This window comes from Candoia aspera, chromosome 4, assembly GCF_035149785.1.
Source record: "Candoia aspera isolate rCanAsp1 chromosome 4, rCanAsp1.hap2, whole genome shotgun sequence".
NCBI classification, from domain to species: domain Eukaryota; kingdom Metazoa; phylum Chordata; class Lepidosauria; order Squamata; family Boidae; genus Candoia; species Candoia aspera.
Window position 1 is genome coordinate 72,419,553 of NC_086156.1, and position 18,164 is coordinate 72,437,716.

The following is an 18,164-nucleotide window of genomic DNA, read 5'->3' on the forward strand; positions in this document are numbered from 1 at the left end:
TTATTTTTAATGTATTTTTGCTATTATATATTATTTCCATTTGTGTGTGCTGCCCTAAATCACATGTTGTTTGGGTGGCTATATAAATTGTTTAAATACATGAGGTGTACAACTTTAAAATACCTTTTACATAATTTAAATGTTGCTAATACTCAATTTTTGTCAATGAGGAAGAGAAGACTTAGTTCTTAGTCCATTCCTTAAAAAATCCTTATTGGATCCTAAACTGTGGTAACAACTACTGCCATTTGTATAATGTTTCATTAGGCACAATTATGGTATTGACTTAGCTCATTGTACGCTTAAATGAAACTTTTAGGCTTTAGTCCCATTGAGAACTAAAAACTTTTTTCTTTTGAAAACAAAATAAAACACTCAGTGTTCAAAATGTGGAGGATTTAGTAATTGAGTTTTGTTCTCTAGGTCATGATGGTGAGTATGCTAATCTTTAGATGCCAAGTGTGTTGTCTACTCATCAGTTGCTGAGTTGTTGGTAACACACCCACATGGGCTTATGCAACCCAGCCCAGGGATCTTCTTGTCTGTGACATTTCGAGAAAAGGTTTGATGTCACTCCATTAATAAACACAGATTTAGGAGGTGAGTTGTGGGCCTCTTCTCAGAAACCCCTCTGGGCTTTGCCTCATATGGGCATGATGATAACATCATATAAAGGTCATCTCCTAGGATAGACATTGTGGGAGGGAAAGAAAGAAGTGCGCATCCCATCCAGCTTTGATGTCTAGTAACTGAAGAGGCAGAAACATCTGGGTGTGTTTTTTACTTCCTTTCCCTCTGAGCTGGTTTCAGATAATGATCACATTTAGACTACCTTATGAAATTCTGGTCACTTGCATCTCATGAAGTTGCATCATAGCTGGGGACTACACAAAAGACAAAATGGAGCACATTTTCTTTGAAGAACTGTTTCCTAGCTTAGCAGCCTCCAATATAATGGACTATGTGGCTTGCTCATTGGGGATGCTGGGAGTTGTTGTTAAATGCTTGTAGAGAGGACTAGGCTGTGGAAAAGACAGTGTGGTTTAAAGAATTAACAAGGCAGGAAAGGAGCTATCTAAGAGCATCAAATGGGTAGGGAAAGTGCTTCAGAGTTCTCCATTAGCACTTAGCATTTGGGCAGCAAACTGCACAGGCACTGCACTGTGGTGAGATGCATTACATACCAAATCAAATCAAATCTTTATTATGGTCACAAACCATCACAAGGAAGGTGGGGTACAGTTATTAAAAAAGCATAAAAATCTAAATCTTAAAAAAATATGAAAAGCTAGTATAAAAGATATATGAATTAAAATTTTATATATATATATATATATATAATTTTATCTATCTATCTATCTATCTATCTATCTATCTATCTATCTAAAAGAAGTGGGAGGAGCATTAGATGTGTATAGGGGAGGATAAAAGGTTAGTATGTGGAAGGCTGTATCTATCAAGTTACAAAGCACTCTAATATGGCAAACTTGGTGTTCATTAAATCTGGTTTATAGCACAGGTCATCAACCGACAAATTTTGAGCACTGTTGCACAGAACCTGGCAACATATTTCAATGCCATTATTTCTATAGTTTTGTGATCACCTTAAAGACTAATAGAGCCAGTTGGCCTAATAGAGGTTAAGGTATCAGGCTAGAAACTGGGAGACTGTGAGTTCTAGTCCTGACTTAGGCATGAAGCCAACTGGGTAACCTTGGGCCAGTCACACACTCTCAGCCCTAGGAAGGAGGCAATGGCAAACCACTTCCAAAATCTTGCCAAGAAAACTGCAGGGACTTGTCCAAGCAGTCGCCAGGAGTCAAAAACTGTCTCAAAGGCACCAAAATAAATAAATAAAAATAAAGACTAATACATTTATTCTCACTTAAGCTTTTGTGGATGAATCCACTTCATCAAGTGCTTTTTCAGTGCAGGTTTTGCTGGAAAAGTTTAACACAGCCAGCCCTCTGGAAACCATTACTGAACGTGTATCTGTACATCTAAATTTACACAGGGATATTTAATGTGAACCTGTACCCTCTTTTCAAATGAAAGATTTCTTCCTCATCAAATAGCCACCCCCTTCAATTGTATTTGTGGTCTGTTTGCTTTTGGGCCCAATTCAAAGTGATGGTTCTACTTACTGTTAAAGCAATAAATACCTTTGGAAATAAAGTAAAGAATAGTTGTCCTCATGTCAGCCTGCCTATAACTTAAGATGTTCTGCTGAGGTTATTTTTATTTTACTTATTTTATTTATAAAAGATTGTTATTGGAAATGTGTTATAGATTATTACAAAAGAGGCTTTTTCGGTGGTTTCCTACCCCCAGCTTTGGGCTGCCCTGCATGATTTCTAATTTACAATATTCCTGGCAGCAGAATAAATCTGCCATGTGTTTAATCTACAAAAATATAATTGAAATGGTTATTTGCTCAATTTCTGTTATATTTTGTTTTATTGTATTTGTATACCATCACAGTTCATGACTCTTGGAGGTTCACACAACCACAACAAAACAATTTAACACAGTCCTGACACTAACAGCCCCCAGGCACCAAGAGAAGATTTCCATGGCATCTCCAGCCATTCCCAAAGTGGTGGTGCCTAATTGAACATAGTGATAATACTTCACCTGGAGCCTCTGAATGACCTCTCCTAGCAGCTTCATGGAAATGTTAAACGGAATGAAGATTGATACCTACCACACCCCTACATAACTGTGGCCATAGTGTCAACCTCTCCTTTCCCCCTACCAGTGATGGGAACTGCCCACTGAAGAAGGAACAGAACCCTTGTAAAACAGGGCCTCCAACCCCTAACTTCTGCAGGTGATCCAGAAGGGTACCATGGTCAATAACACTGAAGGCTGCTGAAAGGTTCGGAAGGATGAGGGAACGTGCACTATCCTATCATGATCCTGACAAGGTCATCAACTAGAGCAGCATTTCTCAAGTTGTGATCCACGGAATCAAAATTATTTGCCACCTTATGCTGAAAAATAATATAATATTAAAATCACATCAAACAATTGTGAGAAGCAGTAGTGGCAGCAAATGCATCAATTTTAATTTTTAATATGGTAAATATAACCCATGCAAACAAAAGCTCTTTTGGGGTCCTCCATAATTTTTAAAAGTGGGAAGGGGTCCTGAGAGAAAAAAGTTTAAGAAACACTGAACTAGAGTGACCATTGCCATCTTAGTCCCATGCCTAGGTCTGAAACCAAGCAGGGATATATTTAATCCATGATAATTATCAAGTACAGCTGGATTCTGAGAGCACCTCTAAAGGAGGAATGCGCCATGGCCTCCTTCAAGGCTGTTTGCATTACCTCTCCTGAAGTGAGGCACTAACAACTTCCCAGATCCAGTTCATTTTGCCCTTTCCTGCCCCCCTGTGGGAGCCAAGAGCAGCATAGGTTGAACCCACAGGTATGTTAGAAACCCACAAGGTCATATTAGAAAGCACCTTTTTCAGAGGTCAAAAGAAGTCCCAGACAATATGGCAAGATGCTGCCCCAATTACCATCATGGACTCTGCCCATTAGGAGTCCTCAATGAATCTGAGCAACTTTATTGTGGAATCAAGAGAATAGACCTGGTTGGATTAATCAGACAAACTAATTACCACTATTTTAAATCTTACTGATTTTATAAGTCTGCTCTAAATATGACTAAGTCAATAGCTAACTCATTTTTTGTAATTAGTCTTTCAACAATTCATTATTTGTGTCCCAAAATATTAGGTAGCAATGAAGGATGGAGTAAAATTGTTTTAAATAACTCAAATAAAGATCAGGTCAGGCAGGATGCAGTCATATGTCTTATATGGGACATAATACAAGTCTACCTCTGAATGAGCCCAGTATGTTTTTCCTTTATACTGGTGCCTTCACTCTGCATTGGGCCTTTGGCTGTGGTTGCTTACTTATAGCTCAGACAGGAGTTACTGGATAGAGGAGCCAGAGGAAGGAGACACACTGCATGCTTACAAATGGCTCATTTTCTTACACTCATGTATGTAATGAGCCATGAGTTTAAAAATTTGGGGAGCTTGTGGAATATACCAAGACAGCAGCAGAACATCTTGTGGCAGTCTACTCTAGAGCCAACCTTGGTAAAAAAGCTTTTATTATTGTCAGCTTGAGAAAGGGAAAAAAAAAACAGCCAGGACATGGGTCTGATCCTAAGTAGTGACCTAAGGGACAGTGCTGAGCATTTAGGGGCTCCTTTCAGCCAGAGCTTATAGGCGTAGCTTCAGAACTCTGTTTTTGTGGTAGAACTTGGCACCTGATTGAATGAAATCATTGTACAAGCTTTGGTTATCCATGGACTGACCACACTTTACATTGTGTGAGTGCTTGAGGGCTGCAGTGGGCAGGACAATGGGATTTGGCTGATTTGGAGAGCCTGCCTTCCATGTTTTTTTTTCCTTATTTGTTGTAGCACAGTTCAATTTCCATGAGTTTTCTGGTTTAATTTTCTAAAGCAGTGGTCAGAAGAAGCTCTGGGGCTACAAAATAGTTGCTACAAAATGGAACATGTGGCTCTTAGTCTTCCCATTTCTCCAGAGAGCTATCACAATGGGCCAGTCCCTTGTCCCTGCTGCAAATAACTCAGACAAAGGATGGCAAAAATGGGGGGGGGGGAATAGCATCTTCCTGCCTGAGATCCCCAGGATGCTGCCCCTGCAATGACTGTTGTGACTAATGGTCATTGATAGCCTTGTGCTCCTTTATCTGTCTTTCAGTTTGCATAAAACAGGCTCTGGGTGTAGCTGGCTCAGGACAAGTTAAGTTCTTACAGACTGGAAAGAAAAAGTGGGATGTTGATTTTTAAATGCAGCTGAGTTTGAACCCCAGCTCTGAGATTCATTCTAAACAGAAAAATAAAGCTTAGTTTTTGGAATGGATGCCACCTCAGAAGTAGAACCAGAGCAGAGGGGGCATAGTAGGAAGAACTGAAACTGAATTATGAAAATTAATTTTTCTGCTCTCTGCTTTTGCCTGTACGTAAGGCTGCTTCCCCCCAGCCCCTGCTTCCCGCACCCATTTTCCTGCTGCAAAAAGAAGAGGTATTTAGCTTCACTTTGTGAAAGAACAGGAAGGAAATGGTTCCAGATCAGTAACTTGCAGAAAAATAAGCCCAAGCAGCATGAAGTAGAGCACCTCTGTCACAGATAAAAGGTCATTTGGACCAATATCTTGATAATAATTGAATACATGTTTTATACGTGGGATGTGGCTTTGAATTGCCACTTTCTTGGTGAGGAGAGGGTTTGATGGCAGGGTTACCTTAACAGGCTGTTTTGGGATAGCATGAAATGACAATATATGGTTGGGGTTTTTTTTTTTTATGTTTTTTTTCTTGCCAAGCAGTGGAAAAAGGGCTTGTGGTATTTTCTGCCTCATGCATTAGCTGGAAACACTTGATCTGGATGAGGGAACAAGTGACACACAGGTGTTCAGGGGGAGGGGTTAGAAATGGTGAAACGTGCATTAGAACATCACAACACAAGCTCTTCCCCTTATATAGTCATGTGTGCAAAATTAGTACAAAAGGGTAGAGCTTGTGTTGCGACTTCACAACATACCTTTTGCCATTTTTGTGTTAGGAATGAATGCCTATGAGGTCACAGCTGTTCCATATTAGGCAGCAAAATACCTCCAGCCATTTCTGAGAGGCATGTTTTTAGAAAAGGAATCATCTCTCCCAACTCTGTGTCTCCTCGTTCAAAAGTTTTTTGTTTTTTGTTTTCAAAATACAGTATCTGTAGGTTTCCTCATTGACAGATGGGTCCACCCAGGAATAAAAACCCCTGTAGTCCTTACCATATACTACTGTCTTCCCAACCTGGTGCCTTCCAGATGTGTTGGAATTAAACTCACATGATCCTCACCCAGCATTGGCCACTGGCCATGCTGATTGATTGAAATCAACACAACTGGAGGGCACCTGGATGGGAGAGCTGTCATTGACCAAATGGTACAATTATTCACAAATAGTTCTGCTGCTCTTAGCAAAGCAGCCCGGATGGAAAATGCTGTTCCTAAGAAATTGGTAATGCATATTAAACTAAAAATGTTACAACTTCAGATCTCTGTAATGTAGAAATTAGAAGACATACATGACTGCTTGCATACATTTTTTCATGCCCCTGAAACAAGTAATATGCTAATTCAAAATTTGAGAAAAACATTAGTATTAAATTTTTTTATTATTTTGAAAAGTTCAACAGATATGTTTAAATTCTTTCATAAGGATGCTAGAAAGTTTTTTTTTCCCATGAGTTTTGGGAAGGAAAATCCTAACTGCAAAACTGTAGCTTTCAGTAGGAAGCATTGTCTGTAGAATGTGTCCTATATCTTATATATTCTGGATATTTTCCACATGGCCACCATGGCAAGGAATTCTGGGAGTAGTAGTCCCAGTGCATCTGGAGAGTACCGGGTTGAAGAAACTGAACTAACGCAATGTTAGATATTAGTTAATCAGATTCACTGTTTTATTGCCTGGCAAATTGGGAGTGAGGGCAGAAAACCTATTCGGTTAGGAAGATGCCATTTGGGAGATGGAGTGTGTGAGCAAACTGAAACCAGAAAACCCATCTATTCACAAATTCATCTCTCTTCTCAGCTATTTTTGTTTTCATTTTTATGGTATACCTCAAATTGTGTCCACCTGTCTTCTCCCTTCTCCCGATTTGTATGCCTTTGACTTAACAACCCCAGGGAATCTGGAGCTTGTGAATGCTGCTTTTTAGTAGTTTCTAGCAGTTCAGCTGCAAGCAAGAGACAAGCAAAATTTCCTAAGCTTCTCTAGAGTGGAATTTTTATAGTGGATCCTAGTTGCCCCAGGAACTGGTGCCCCTTTCGTTAAGTCAGCTGTGGGATTCCAAGCTGCAAGCCCTTTCATTCTTCACACGGATGTTCCACCAAATCCCACTTCTCTGCTCTGTCTTGGTAAGTACCAATGTCTTCATATGTATCAGCTAGTTCAACCGTCAGCCCCTGTTGAAGAACAAAAATAGAATCAACCTATGGATGGAAAGTGTGACAGGGAAGAAATTGCTTTGTTCTGGGGGGGTAGAAACATGCTTTCTAACTCAGTTTGATTTTCTCTATATGCCAGTAAAAGAACTGGCCAAGAGATACCCTACAGGGACATAAAAGGAATCCTCCTTAATCAGACAAAAGGCTCATCTAGTCCAGCTTCTTGACAGGCAGGATGTTCAACCAGAAGTCAGGAATGGAAAAAGCTGACTTATATTGAACCAGATCCATCTAAGGCAGAATTGTTCATTTTAACTGGCAGTGGCTCCCCAGAGTTCAAAATACACTTTTTCTAAGCCCTGCCTGGAGAAGAGGAGAATTGAACACCGGTCTTTCTGCATATAAAGAATAGACTCCTCTACTGAGTTTAAACTCCTCTGGCTACAATTCTCTGGCCTGAAGACGACAGCCGAGCATGGAATATCATACATACATTTTCATGTGGTTATTTGTTTGTTTGTTTGTTTGTTTTTGCAGACTGATATTGAGTTGGGAAGATGACAAGCTGAAGTTGGGAAATGAGAAACCGAGTACAATTGAACAGGCAAATTCATTCCTGTTCCACTTACAGGTAGACTCCGTTTGTTTCCTATCTTGACTAGATCCCGATTAGAGTCTTCTCTCCCTTTCCTGCTTTATCATTAAGAATTTCTCACTCTGTTGCTTACCTCGTAAGTGTGTTCCTCCCCAGAGGCATCTTTTCTGTCACCCTAAAATGGAATACAGATATATAATAAAACTTCAATTATCTTGATATTTCCTCTGATAATCACTTGAGATCTATTGGCCAAGCATTCCTCATCCTTTTTCTTTTATTTCTTGTTGGGCTTATTTACCCAGCAATCTTGATTTTTTTTATTAAAAATGCCATATTTGGAAAATCTTATTCTCTATAGATGGACAACAGAGAAGGCTGACTAATTGGGGAAGATCCTTTAGGTGAAAGGTGATGATTTGAAAGAGGAATCGCTTCTTGGTCTCTCTGTGCTCACTTTACGGTCACGTCTGATTTTGAAATATTTGAGATTGTTTCTGAAATCCATTTGATTAGAGGCAAAAACAAGAAAATACTCTCTTCACCATCTGTTTTATAAGGTCCCCTTACCCTATCTTCCCCCTTCGGCTTTGCCTGGGTACTTTTCACAGTATATATTTTTCATCCTAAGGAAAGCACTTGACCTTACCTCAGCCCATTCACGGCCCTCAGCTTCTATTTTGAGGATTTGCTTCAGTGTCTGGTATGATGGGAACTGCAGTTCAATAAATCAGGAGGGCACCAGGGATAAGGCTGTGCTATCCATAGGGGTGGGTGAGCTGAAGTGGGGGTAAGCTACAGCTCAGGAACAAGCTCAGCAGCAAGAGTTTTCTCAGCCTGCATTGTTTTAAGCAGACCTTTGAGTTTGTTCAGATTGTTGCTTCTGGAGGCCACAGTCTTCAAATATTTGTATGCCAGTTTGCATGATACTGTTTCAAACGTTTTCTCATTTATCTGTCCATATTTTATATTTGTTCATTTATAAAAACAGCAGAATATGAAACAAGAAATGAAATCATGCCAGATGTATTTTAATGCTGGTGCTACTTAAGAGTTAACTATCAGGTTCTTCCTCAAAGGTCCTTCAGAAGAGCCAGATCTTAGCAGCTATCCAGAATGAAAATAAGGAAGAGGCCGCCCTTGTATGTGGAGTCAGCTGTTCCAGAGGAAGAGGGTTGAGAATAAAAAGGCTCACCCTCTGATCCTTACTAGTGACATTTCCTGGGGATTGAGTCTGCAGGAAACCTCCCCCCAGATTCCATCTTGAGAAAGTAGTCCCATAGATATCCAAATCTTGGACCATATTCCTGCAGCTCTTCAATATGCCAAAGAGCCCCTTTGGATCAGCATTCAGTGAGAAGCCACCCGCATGCAATCATATCAAGGATCACCGTTGTATTCTAGTGGTCAGTCAAGGCCCCAACAGAACTGCTGTTATGAATGTCCCACTCACTCACCTTCCCCTGGGTTAGGAACACAGGTATGCTCACAAAAAGGACAAGAAGAATTGTCTGGATTAAGATGATAGCATCTTTCAGATTGTTCCTACTCTGCAGTTGCTCATAGCTGCTGATACCTTCAAAAAACAAGATGAGCCACAGTGAGATTATTATACACACAGAGGTGGAAAGATCTGACATTACCACAATGGAGGAATGGATGGTGAAGATGATGGAACTTACAGAGATGGCCAAACTGACATCTCTGATTAGAGAAAAGACATTATCTAAGTTTATGGTTGACTGGAAACCCTTTATAGAAAGAAAAAGATGAACTTATGACTTATGGGTCTGATGATTAAAAAAATAGATTATAGAAAAAAATGAAAATCATGATGTGACTATATAGTAAGAGGTAAATTTATATTTATACTTATAACTGCTGTAAAGAAAATCAGAAGCTACTCTTTATACTTCCTTTCTTTATTTTGTTTTCTGCACGTTTGGCTTTGTTCTCTCTTTTTCCTCTCTTTTCTTCTTTCTTTATTCCATATATTAGTTTCTGTTAGTTTTTATTTTTCTTTATAATTGTTTTTAAGTTATATATAACAGCAACAACAAGATGACCCCACCTCACTTCTCTGCTTTGCCTGTAGACTGCCACCTGTCATATCTCCTGGGCCAACTACATTGACAGAAGTATCCAGTTTGGGCCACTGTTTTCATTTCCATCTTTGAAATGGAGATAGTCCTGTGCTATACCTAGGACAGAATTCAGATCCCATGATGCAGTTCAAGTATTGCATGTTTGTACCTAAGTATCCCTGGCTTGTATAACACTACATATCTAGCTAAGACAGGCTGCCAGTGTGAACTGACAGAGCCCTAGATGTTAGCTGGTGTATTTTCTCTGGCCAAGAACTACAGGTGTCTAGAGTATTGCTTGGGCATTGCCCACAGATGGCAGTGCCCAAGCATGCAGCATCAAAGAGGGGGTATTTAGAAGATTAAAGATTTACCCATGACTTTGAGTTCAATACCACAGCACTGCGTTGATATGTTCTTGATGTCACAGTAGTAGATGCCATTGTCAGCGTGCTGGAGTTTGTTGATCTGCATCATTACCATTGAAGTATTTCTGGTCACCTGGACTCTGGAGCTGTTCACAATCTTCTCATATTTGCCCTTCTCAGTCTCTTTATGCCAACTTGCCAGAGAGCCAAAAGAACAGCTAAGGGAAATTCGGGCCCCCCATCTTGCAGCAATGAAACGTGTATTTATCACATTCATGAAAGTGGTATCTGTATAAAAGAAGAAAAGCCCACAGTGAAGAGAGAAAAAGGTGGAGAGCAGGATGGAAAGAAAGGTAAATATCTTTACTGGACTTTCTATCAATCTTCCCCAGCCAGGTCCCCTTCAGGAATGCTGCACTATTGGGTTCATCACTTGCAGCCAGCATCTGGCGTGTGCTAGGCTAGGAAGGCAGGTCTCTCTAAGTAAGGTATTGAAGCATGAACCAAGTTCCAGCTAATTCCTGACTAGTGGCAGATGGCTGTCAACTCTTCTTAGTTGGAGATGTGGAGTTGTTTTTTCTAGGAAGGTCCTTGTACCCTTGAAAGCTTCATGACAAACAGTTATGCAATAGGTGAAGGTTTCCCAACACCCTTGGAGAGTTCCAGGGTGGGGAAGGCTAGTTTTGATTGGGATACATATTTGGTTTGTGTCTTCATTTGTTACCAGAGTATAGTAGCTATACTCCTAACCTGGTTTGCCTTGTCTTCATCCTTGGGATGGGACTGACAGGTGGAGCAGGGGGCTGGATAGAGTCAGGCACTGGCTGGTCCTTTCTTAGTTCAGACTGGCTTCTTGGGATTTCAAGGGCTCATCGTCTTATGGAATCCAAGGCTCTCTGGCTGAAAGGGTGGCCAGATGGAGGAGAGAAGCTGTTGCCAGGGCTTCTTAATAAAACAAGATAAAGGTGGAAACACAGTCCTTGGATTGGTCCAAGGACAGGATGGCCAAAGGTCCATAAAGCCCCCAGTGGCTTGACATAAATGTGAACATTGGATTGCTTTGCAGACCCTAAATTGTTCCAAAAATAGCAGCCATGCAGGTCTTGTGCCCAAAATCAAGCAATCGGTTCAAAGTAACCCTGGAAAAAAGATTCTGCAAGGGAATTTCAGAAATAGGAACTAGAAGACAGTATTATCTTGAGAGCACTGACATACCTCGTTTCTGTGAAGTGGTGTTTCTTTCACTAGAGGCTTTGGTGATTGTCATACCTGGGGAAAGAGGAAAAACACTCTGAAAAAAGGGCCACTTTGTCCATTCAACCAGAACTGAAATTGGTTGCATATTTTGGTGCTGTTTGATTTTCTTTCTCTCTTCTATGCCTTTAGGCAGGATGGTCTAAACAAATGTAAAATAAAATCAAGCAACATTTGCCTCCCCCAAATTCGCTACTGTAAATTTTGATGATGGATATGCTCTGGATAGTCTTTGGGTGTGTAAATGTTTGGTGAAGATTGGATATTTTGCATGTTACATCCAAAGATGCAGCAGTTCTAATCAGTGTTCAATGCAATCTGACAAAGGCTGAAATGGTGGGAAGAAACTGGTGTTTGGCAGTATCTGACAAGAAGGAGTCAGTGCATCTCCCAAGGGACATAACCAGGCAGCCATGTTAACATGCTATCCTCCAGCCCGTGAGCTGGCAGAAAAGTAGACTGGCATCAATTGCACTGCCACAGCAGACGAGCCCTATTCTGACTCAGGAACAAGGACGATGAATGTTCTCTTTAGTTTTATTGTGGGACAAGTTAAAGAAGTTGATACGTGGATTCTCCTGGCTCCATTTCTGTCCCCATCACCAGGCATTACTACTGTTCCAAAAAATGACCACCAGTTGCTCTCATTAATGTGTGTGTGTGTGTGGGCGCTGGGTGAGTGTATGTGGGCCCCTGAGGGAGAGGGCTTATCTTCTTCATCTCCTGCCACCCAAGCCAAAATGGTCATGGAGGACATGGACATGACCAGCAACTAGAGGTGGGGAGGACTGCTGTAGCAGCCTAACGGGCCAAATAGTTCTAGGCCAACATTTCTCAACCCTGGCAACTTTAAGATATGTGGACTTCAACTTGCTGGCTGGGGAATTCTGGGAGTTGAAGTCCACATATCTTAAAGTTGCCAGGCTTGAGAAACACTGTTCTAGGTAGACCACCAACCCCTGACCATACCATCAGCTGCATCTAAGATCAGGTCCATGGGAAATTTTGTCCTGGGAGAAGAGGGAAGCCCCTGCTTTAAACTGGAACAGATGAAAACGGCCTTAAGTTGCCTCAGCTGTTTGCTGGGGAATGATAGGAAGGCAAACATCATGGGGAAACTGCATATAAAAGCTGTCATCAGGGCATATTAAGGGGATGTGAGGATGAGCCCTTCATCAAATAAGGTTTTTACTGAGTTGTGTAAGCCCAGTCCCTGTAATGGGCAGGCCATAATTTATGGCTTAGTACAATCTGTAGACCCAGCCACTAATGTCTATCACTTGCTGATATGAGAGCCAGTTTGGTCTAGTGGTTAAGGTTCTGAACCAGGAGACTGAGAGTTCTAGTCCTGCCTTAGGCATGAAAGCCAGCTGGGTGACCTTGGGCCAATCACTTTCTCTCAGCCCAACTTGGTGCAATGTAGACTAGCCTCCTTGTGGTGCACCCCAGGCAACATGACTTGTCATGGCTAAATAGTCTACACATCTGGCTGCTGGACCTCACAAGGATTTCCCAGCAAGAAAAAGCAGCATGAACACCAAACTGCTATGCCTTGCTGATAGGTAACCTTTCAGTAACTGATTGTTTAACTGAGATGTGCAAGTAGTCATTGTAAAGTCAAGTGTTCAACAAACAAAACAAGACGTTTAAAAAAATGTTGCTGAATTTCAATTCAGAAATGTGAGTACAAATTTTGATGAACAAATCTTAACATTAAAATCCAAAATTTGTTTGTGGGGAGGCTTATGGACATGGGCTAGGGCTTTCTAATAAAAAGCACAGGGACAGGCTTGATATCTACAGGTCCTCCTAAATTCAGCTTGAGGATGGCTGTCTGGCTGACTCTTTGGGACTTCTCTACATGTCATGGCCTTCCTCTCATTCCAGTCCATAGCCAAGGCCAGGTGACCTTGGGTTTTTCTGAACCACCAAAGCTGACGTGTTTTCCATCTTCCCTGAAATAAGCTTTGCTGTTTGCCATGATGTGTCGCACCTTGGGGATGACTGAGCTGATGATGCAACAGTGGGGGTGAGGGTTGTGTGGCCATCCAGCTCCTATCTGGCTGCGGCGTGGGCACATTCTCTGAAGTGGCTGACAGGTGGGTTACATGGTGGGGAGAGTCTGTTTGAAGCCATAGCTCCTCTTCCATCCCAGATTCCCTACGTGGTGTGATGGCAGCCCAGCTGGAAGGTCACACACAGTGGTGGGTGCTGAAGTGGGAAATCAGCTGTCAGCAGGTCAAACACAATGGTGTGCTGGCTGAAATTGGAGGAATTTTCCACTTCAGTACTTGCTACCCCCACCCCCTCATCGTCATGGACGGGGAACTCCCAGATATTCTGCACACCATGTCAGCAACCGGGTCAGCAAGTATGCAGGGGTGGCAGCAGGTTCTGTGGGGGATGTGGGAGATGTCTTCCCTGTAGCTCAGATGCTGCAGACAACCCAGAAAGTGGGCAGGGGCTGAGCAGTGGGGGGCTCAGTAGGGCTGAATGCCTTTCTTATGAGCCCTAGCCACCCATGCAAACAAGCAGGTTTCAGCAACAAAAGCACTATACTGAATGCCCTGCCTCTCAGCTCCTACTGACAGTCCATGCATAATAGCAAAAGCACTCACAGGGCAATTTTACTATTGACAGCTCAAGCCCACATCTACCTTTACCCATCCCATGGACACTTACAGCACCTAATACATGGCATCAGGTGACAGTCCTGGTTGTATCTAGAGGATTTCAGGAAAGCAGGAGGGGACAGCTGCTCCTACTTGACTGAATAACCCCCAATCAGCTTCTGACAGATGACTAAGTCCACCACTGTAATCCATTTGCAGAATCTGCCTCTTCTCCTAGCCCCATAAGGGCAATTGAATGTTTTTCTCATGGGTAAGAAAACCCACCAGTCTTTGCACCTTATCTTGCCCTGCATTGCACCATTCTCCCTTCTTGTTCCTGATGTGGATTGCATCATACTGACATAGTTTGTGCTACCTCATGGACTGAAGAGAGCATGTTAAACTGGCTGTCTGGATATGCTGCCCTGAGAAAAGCAAGCGGCAGAAAGATATTAAGTGAGATCTTAATCCAGAAGTTAGGACCTGCAAGGAAGTATTGCAGAGTAGAGTATTCACATGTCGAGGATATGAGAGCTCCTATTCCCACACCCTTCAGGTTTTCTATGTTTTCAAGACTCACTGTCTACTGCCCACTGGGGTACATTTGCAAATCTTACTAATAAACTACAGTTGGCTGGATTCATTGCCAAAACCAAACCAACTACGTAATGGCTTAATAAGCACTGTAAACCTAGTCATTGACTGGGTTTATGCATCATACTGAACCATAATGTTATTTATTTGACTTTGCCTTAGTGTGTTGGGTAAACCCAACAAATTGTGGTTTATTGAATAATTCATGATTAAATAGAACATGAGTTAGTGTGATGTGTGAATCTCGTCATAGTGATCTTCCTAAAAGTAAAACAGCATATTCTCTCCATAGAATAACTATTTTTAAAATTATTAAAGGAAACAATATAATAATGTTCACCCATTTAGTTCCTGTTAATTTGATCATGCTTCAGGCATACCTTTTCAGTACAAGATGGGGGTAAAGATCCCATCCCGTTATACTTAATCTCTGCCCAGGAAGATGAAATGTTGTCAATCATATTCATGTGTGCTGAAAAGTAAAACCTATGATGCCAGGTACCATGAGTTCAATATTATAGCCTTAGGCTGAAATGCAAGGCTTACTTGGAAAGAAGCTCCATTGCACCTAATAAAACTTACTTCTGAGAAGACGTACCTAGGATTGCATTGTTACCCAACAAAACTGTGGAGCTCCCGTGCATACCATCTTAAGCTCTTTAGGAGTAAGATGAGAGAAAAATATGATTCACAACATTTAGACCTGAGTAATTTTTTTCTACAGTATTCCTGGTCTTAATTTGAGAAGAGCCCTATTTCAGCCCAGGGGGCAGTTTGAAAAAAGGACAGGACACCATATATTGTTAAATAAAAAACCTCAAATGATTCCACTTTACACTCAGACTTGCTGAAATGACCTCTTTTATACAACAATTAAATTGCCCTCCATTACATCTGGCTATCCTAGCTGGATAAAGAAGTCTCAGTACCACCATCCTTTTATTCAGCCCAAGAGAATATATGAAAGCCCATCTTTGCTGCTTTCCCCTTCTCTGGAGAGAGTCAAACAGAAGGTTTCTTGTTTTAGAGAGCAAACACCAACATGTTAGCTTCTTCTCCTCAAATTCAAAGCAGAATTTGAGAAGTGTTGCATTTTTTGGTAACAGCCCAATGAACACATTTTTCTTTCCTGTTTCTGTGAAATTCACCCTGAACAACTCTGGGGGGGAGTAGGAGGGGGCTGAAGAAGGTCCTCCCTGGAGCAGAATGTCCTGGGATCCATCTTAGACATTTCCAGCCCTTACTCAAAGATTACCAAAGACCCCAACTAGTATCTCCACCATCCAGAAAAGACCACACTGTCTTTGGAGTACTGGTGTCTTTGTAGAAAGTGGCCTCAAGTGTTTAGTTGCGGTTTCCTAAAACTTCATTTCTAAAATAAAAAGTGCTCAAAAACTCAGAGGATGTCATTATCTCTCATTTAGTATTGCTTCTCACTGAATTCTCAACAGAGTTTTCTGCTGATCCCTCTTTTAATCTGGTTTTATTTCTTCTCCTCCCCTTCTCTCTTTTGGTACCTTTTCCCCCAGTCTCAGAGAATAACTGGAAAGCCACCCTCTATCTCTTCCAGCTGGGTGCACCTTGTTTTTTGTAAGACAACCCCTCACCTGCGATCCTACTCTCAGCCCACTATGAACACAGACCAGCCTTCTCAACATGGTATCCTCTTCATGTGTTAGGAATACAATTCTTAGTCAACCTGGCACTGTGGAAATTCTGGGACTTCTAGTGCTAGCATCTGGAGGGTATCAATTTAGAAAGGCCAATAAAAATAGCTTTTATATATTTGCTTATTTAGGCCCTGTCTTTCTATCCAAAAGACAATCAAATTGGCTCATGAGAGAGAGAGAGGGAACGAAAAAGGCAGCAAACCTCATGAAACTACCTAGGACTTTAAATCATCTTAATAGATTTGGCTGAAGGAGGAGGTGAGATGGAAGAAGCCATACCTGTGACCACAAGTAAGAGCCCCAGCATAGCCCCAAAGTCTTTGCAAATCTGGAATGAAGAAGCTGCCATAGCTGGTCAAAAGCTGAGATGAAAGGAAGGTATCTTGGATTGGGCTTAACTGGAGCTTTGTGAAAGCACCTCCAACCCTCAGTTCCTTCTTTTGACAAAATGAAAGTGCTGAGGCTCTCCTGGGCAGAGCTCTTGTTTCCTGTGTGTGTAAATTCAGTTGTCAAGGGGCAGTCCCTCGGGTGATTTGTGGGCGAGGGTGGGTTTTGAACAGGGTGACACCCGTTGTGTGGGCAGGGGTGCCTCAGCTGAGCAGTGTGGTTGGCAAGAGTTGCACTTACTGATGGGGTGTCACATGGAAAGTGGGGGAAGTTATTCTGGTTCACCACCATTTCTCTTGTTGTGGACAGTGTGCCTTGAATATTTGTATTTTATTTATACCCTGCTGTTCCTTTCAAAAGAGTCCAGAGCAGTATACAGAGGAAAATAACAACTAAGAACAAGAAGCAGCAGTAAAAATAAGAACGTCAATTGAGTACAATAATTGAAAATAATTTATTATGGCTAACACATAGCAACCAGTTCAGTCATTTAAAGGCCTTTTTTTCCTGGAGCAAATCTACATTTGTTTAACTGAATTTGTGCTGACAGTTGAATGTGATAGTGAATGCATTCAACCAGCTGGGCGTGTCCCAGCAGCCATTCACTGGATGGACTGGTGAGCATAAAAATAAACCTCTTGAATCAGACAGTGAGTGCTATCTAACTCATCATTCTGGTGCCAGAAGCAGCCAGAAATATTTCTGAAAACTCCCCCAAAGTGAAACCTGCATCTGATAGGCTCTCTGAAATAGGGAGGCTCCAATTCAATGTCTGTCTATTCTTTGTGAATGCAGCTATTGTTTAAAAAGTTGTTCAAGTAAAAGAGAGTTGTCATATGTGTTGTGGCAGATGGATTGTAAAGATCCCTTTTTTTCTTTCTATAGGCTCCATATTGGTGGCCTATGCAGGTTTTCTCCTGCACAAAATTCACAGAGTGGAAAGGTGTACTTCTCCCTCCCTTCTGGCTGTTGCTATGGCCATCCCATAGTTGTAGCTGTTTAGATGGGCCTCTGCATTTGTATTAGGGAGAAATCTGTAAGGCAACTCCTACCTATACCTGATACTGATCAGGGCAGCCTACTATAGTGTCAGCTTGACATGCACACACACACACACCCACACACCTAGAAAAATGGCCCTTTTATTATCTATTCCTATTCATCACCGAATCGGATTTCATGTTAACTTCTTGGGGCCAGGAGAAACAGGTATTGTACCAGGTCATGTACTGTATGGATCCCTCCCTCTTACTCTGTTGCCTGCACTCTCTGTTCCAATGGGACATTTCTTGAACATTCAGAATTAATGTGCTACAGGGACATACCGTTCCCACTAAGAAGAAAAACATTACATCGTGGACGTATTAACAAAAAGCTTGAAAGTAGGAAACAGAAGACATCAGCAAATGTTCATGGAAAGAGATTTCATACTGCTTGTTTTAAAAGTAATGTAGCACCCTACTAAGCCATGTTGGAAGATGACAAACTTAAAATTTTTGCCTGTATATGGTCTGTTGACTAAGATTGCTTTCGTACTTTACCCTACTGCTATGAAGACAATATCGTGGATTTTTAATGAAACTGGAGGTATCACACTATGCGTCATG

The 18,164-nt window shown here is 41.5% G+C and overlaps 1 protein-coding gene across 1 annotated transcript; it reads right to left on the reverse strand.

Annotated features, from left to right (window-relative positions):
* Nucleotides 1–6,199: 6,199 nt before the first annotated feature.
* On the reverse strand, nt 6,200–16,608 carry CD79B (CD79b molecule). Its single transcript, XM_063300511.1, has 6 exons — nt 16,450–16,608; nt 11,256–11,309; nt 10,047–10,328; nt 9,046–9,164; nt 7,722–7,763; nt 6,200–7,011 (listed from the first exon to the last, which is right to left on the reverse strand). Exons 1-6 carry the CDS (start codon nt 16,517–16,519, stop codon nt 6,913–6,915), a joined length of 666 nt encoding a protein of 221 aa, XP_063156581.1. The 5' UTR covers nt 16,520–16,608; the 3' UTR covers nt 6,200–6,912.
* Between the last annotated feature and the right edge of the window lie 1,556 nt (nt 16,609–18,164).

Coding starts and splice junctions, on each gene's coding strand:
- CD79B (XM_063300511.1), bottom strand. CDS start 16,519: ATGGCAGCTTCTTCATTCCAGATTTGCAAAGACTTTGGGGCTATGCTG. Junction 7,764..9,045: donor TGTTCCTAACCCAGGGGAAG/GTGAGTGAGTGG, acceptor ATTCCATTTTAG/GGTGACAGAAAAGATGCCTC. Junction 7,012..7,721: donor GGGAGGAACACACTTACGAG/GTAAGCAACAGA, acceptor GTTCTTCAACAG/GGGCTGACGGTTGAACTAGC.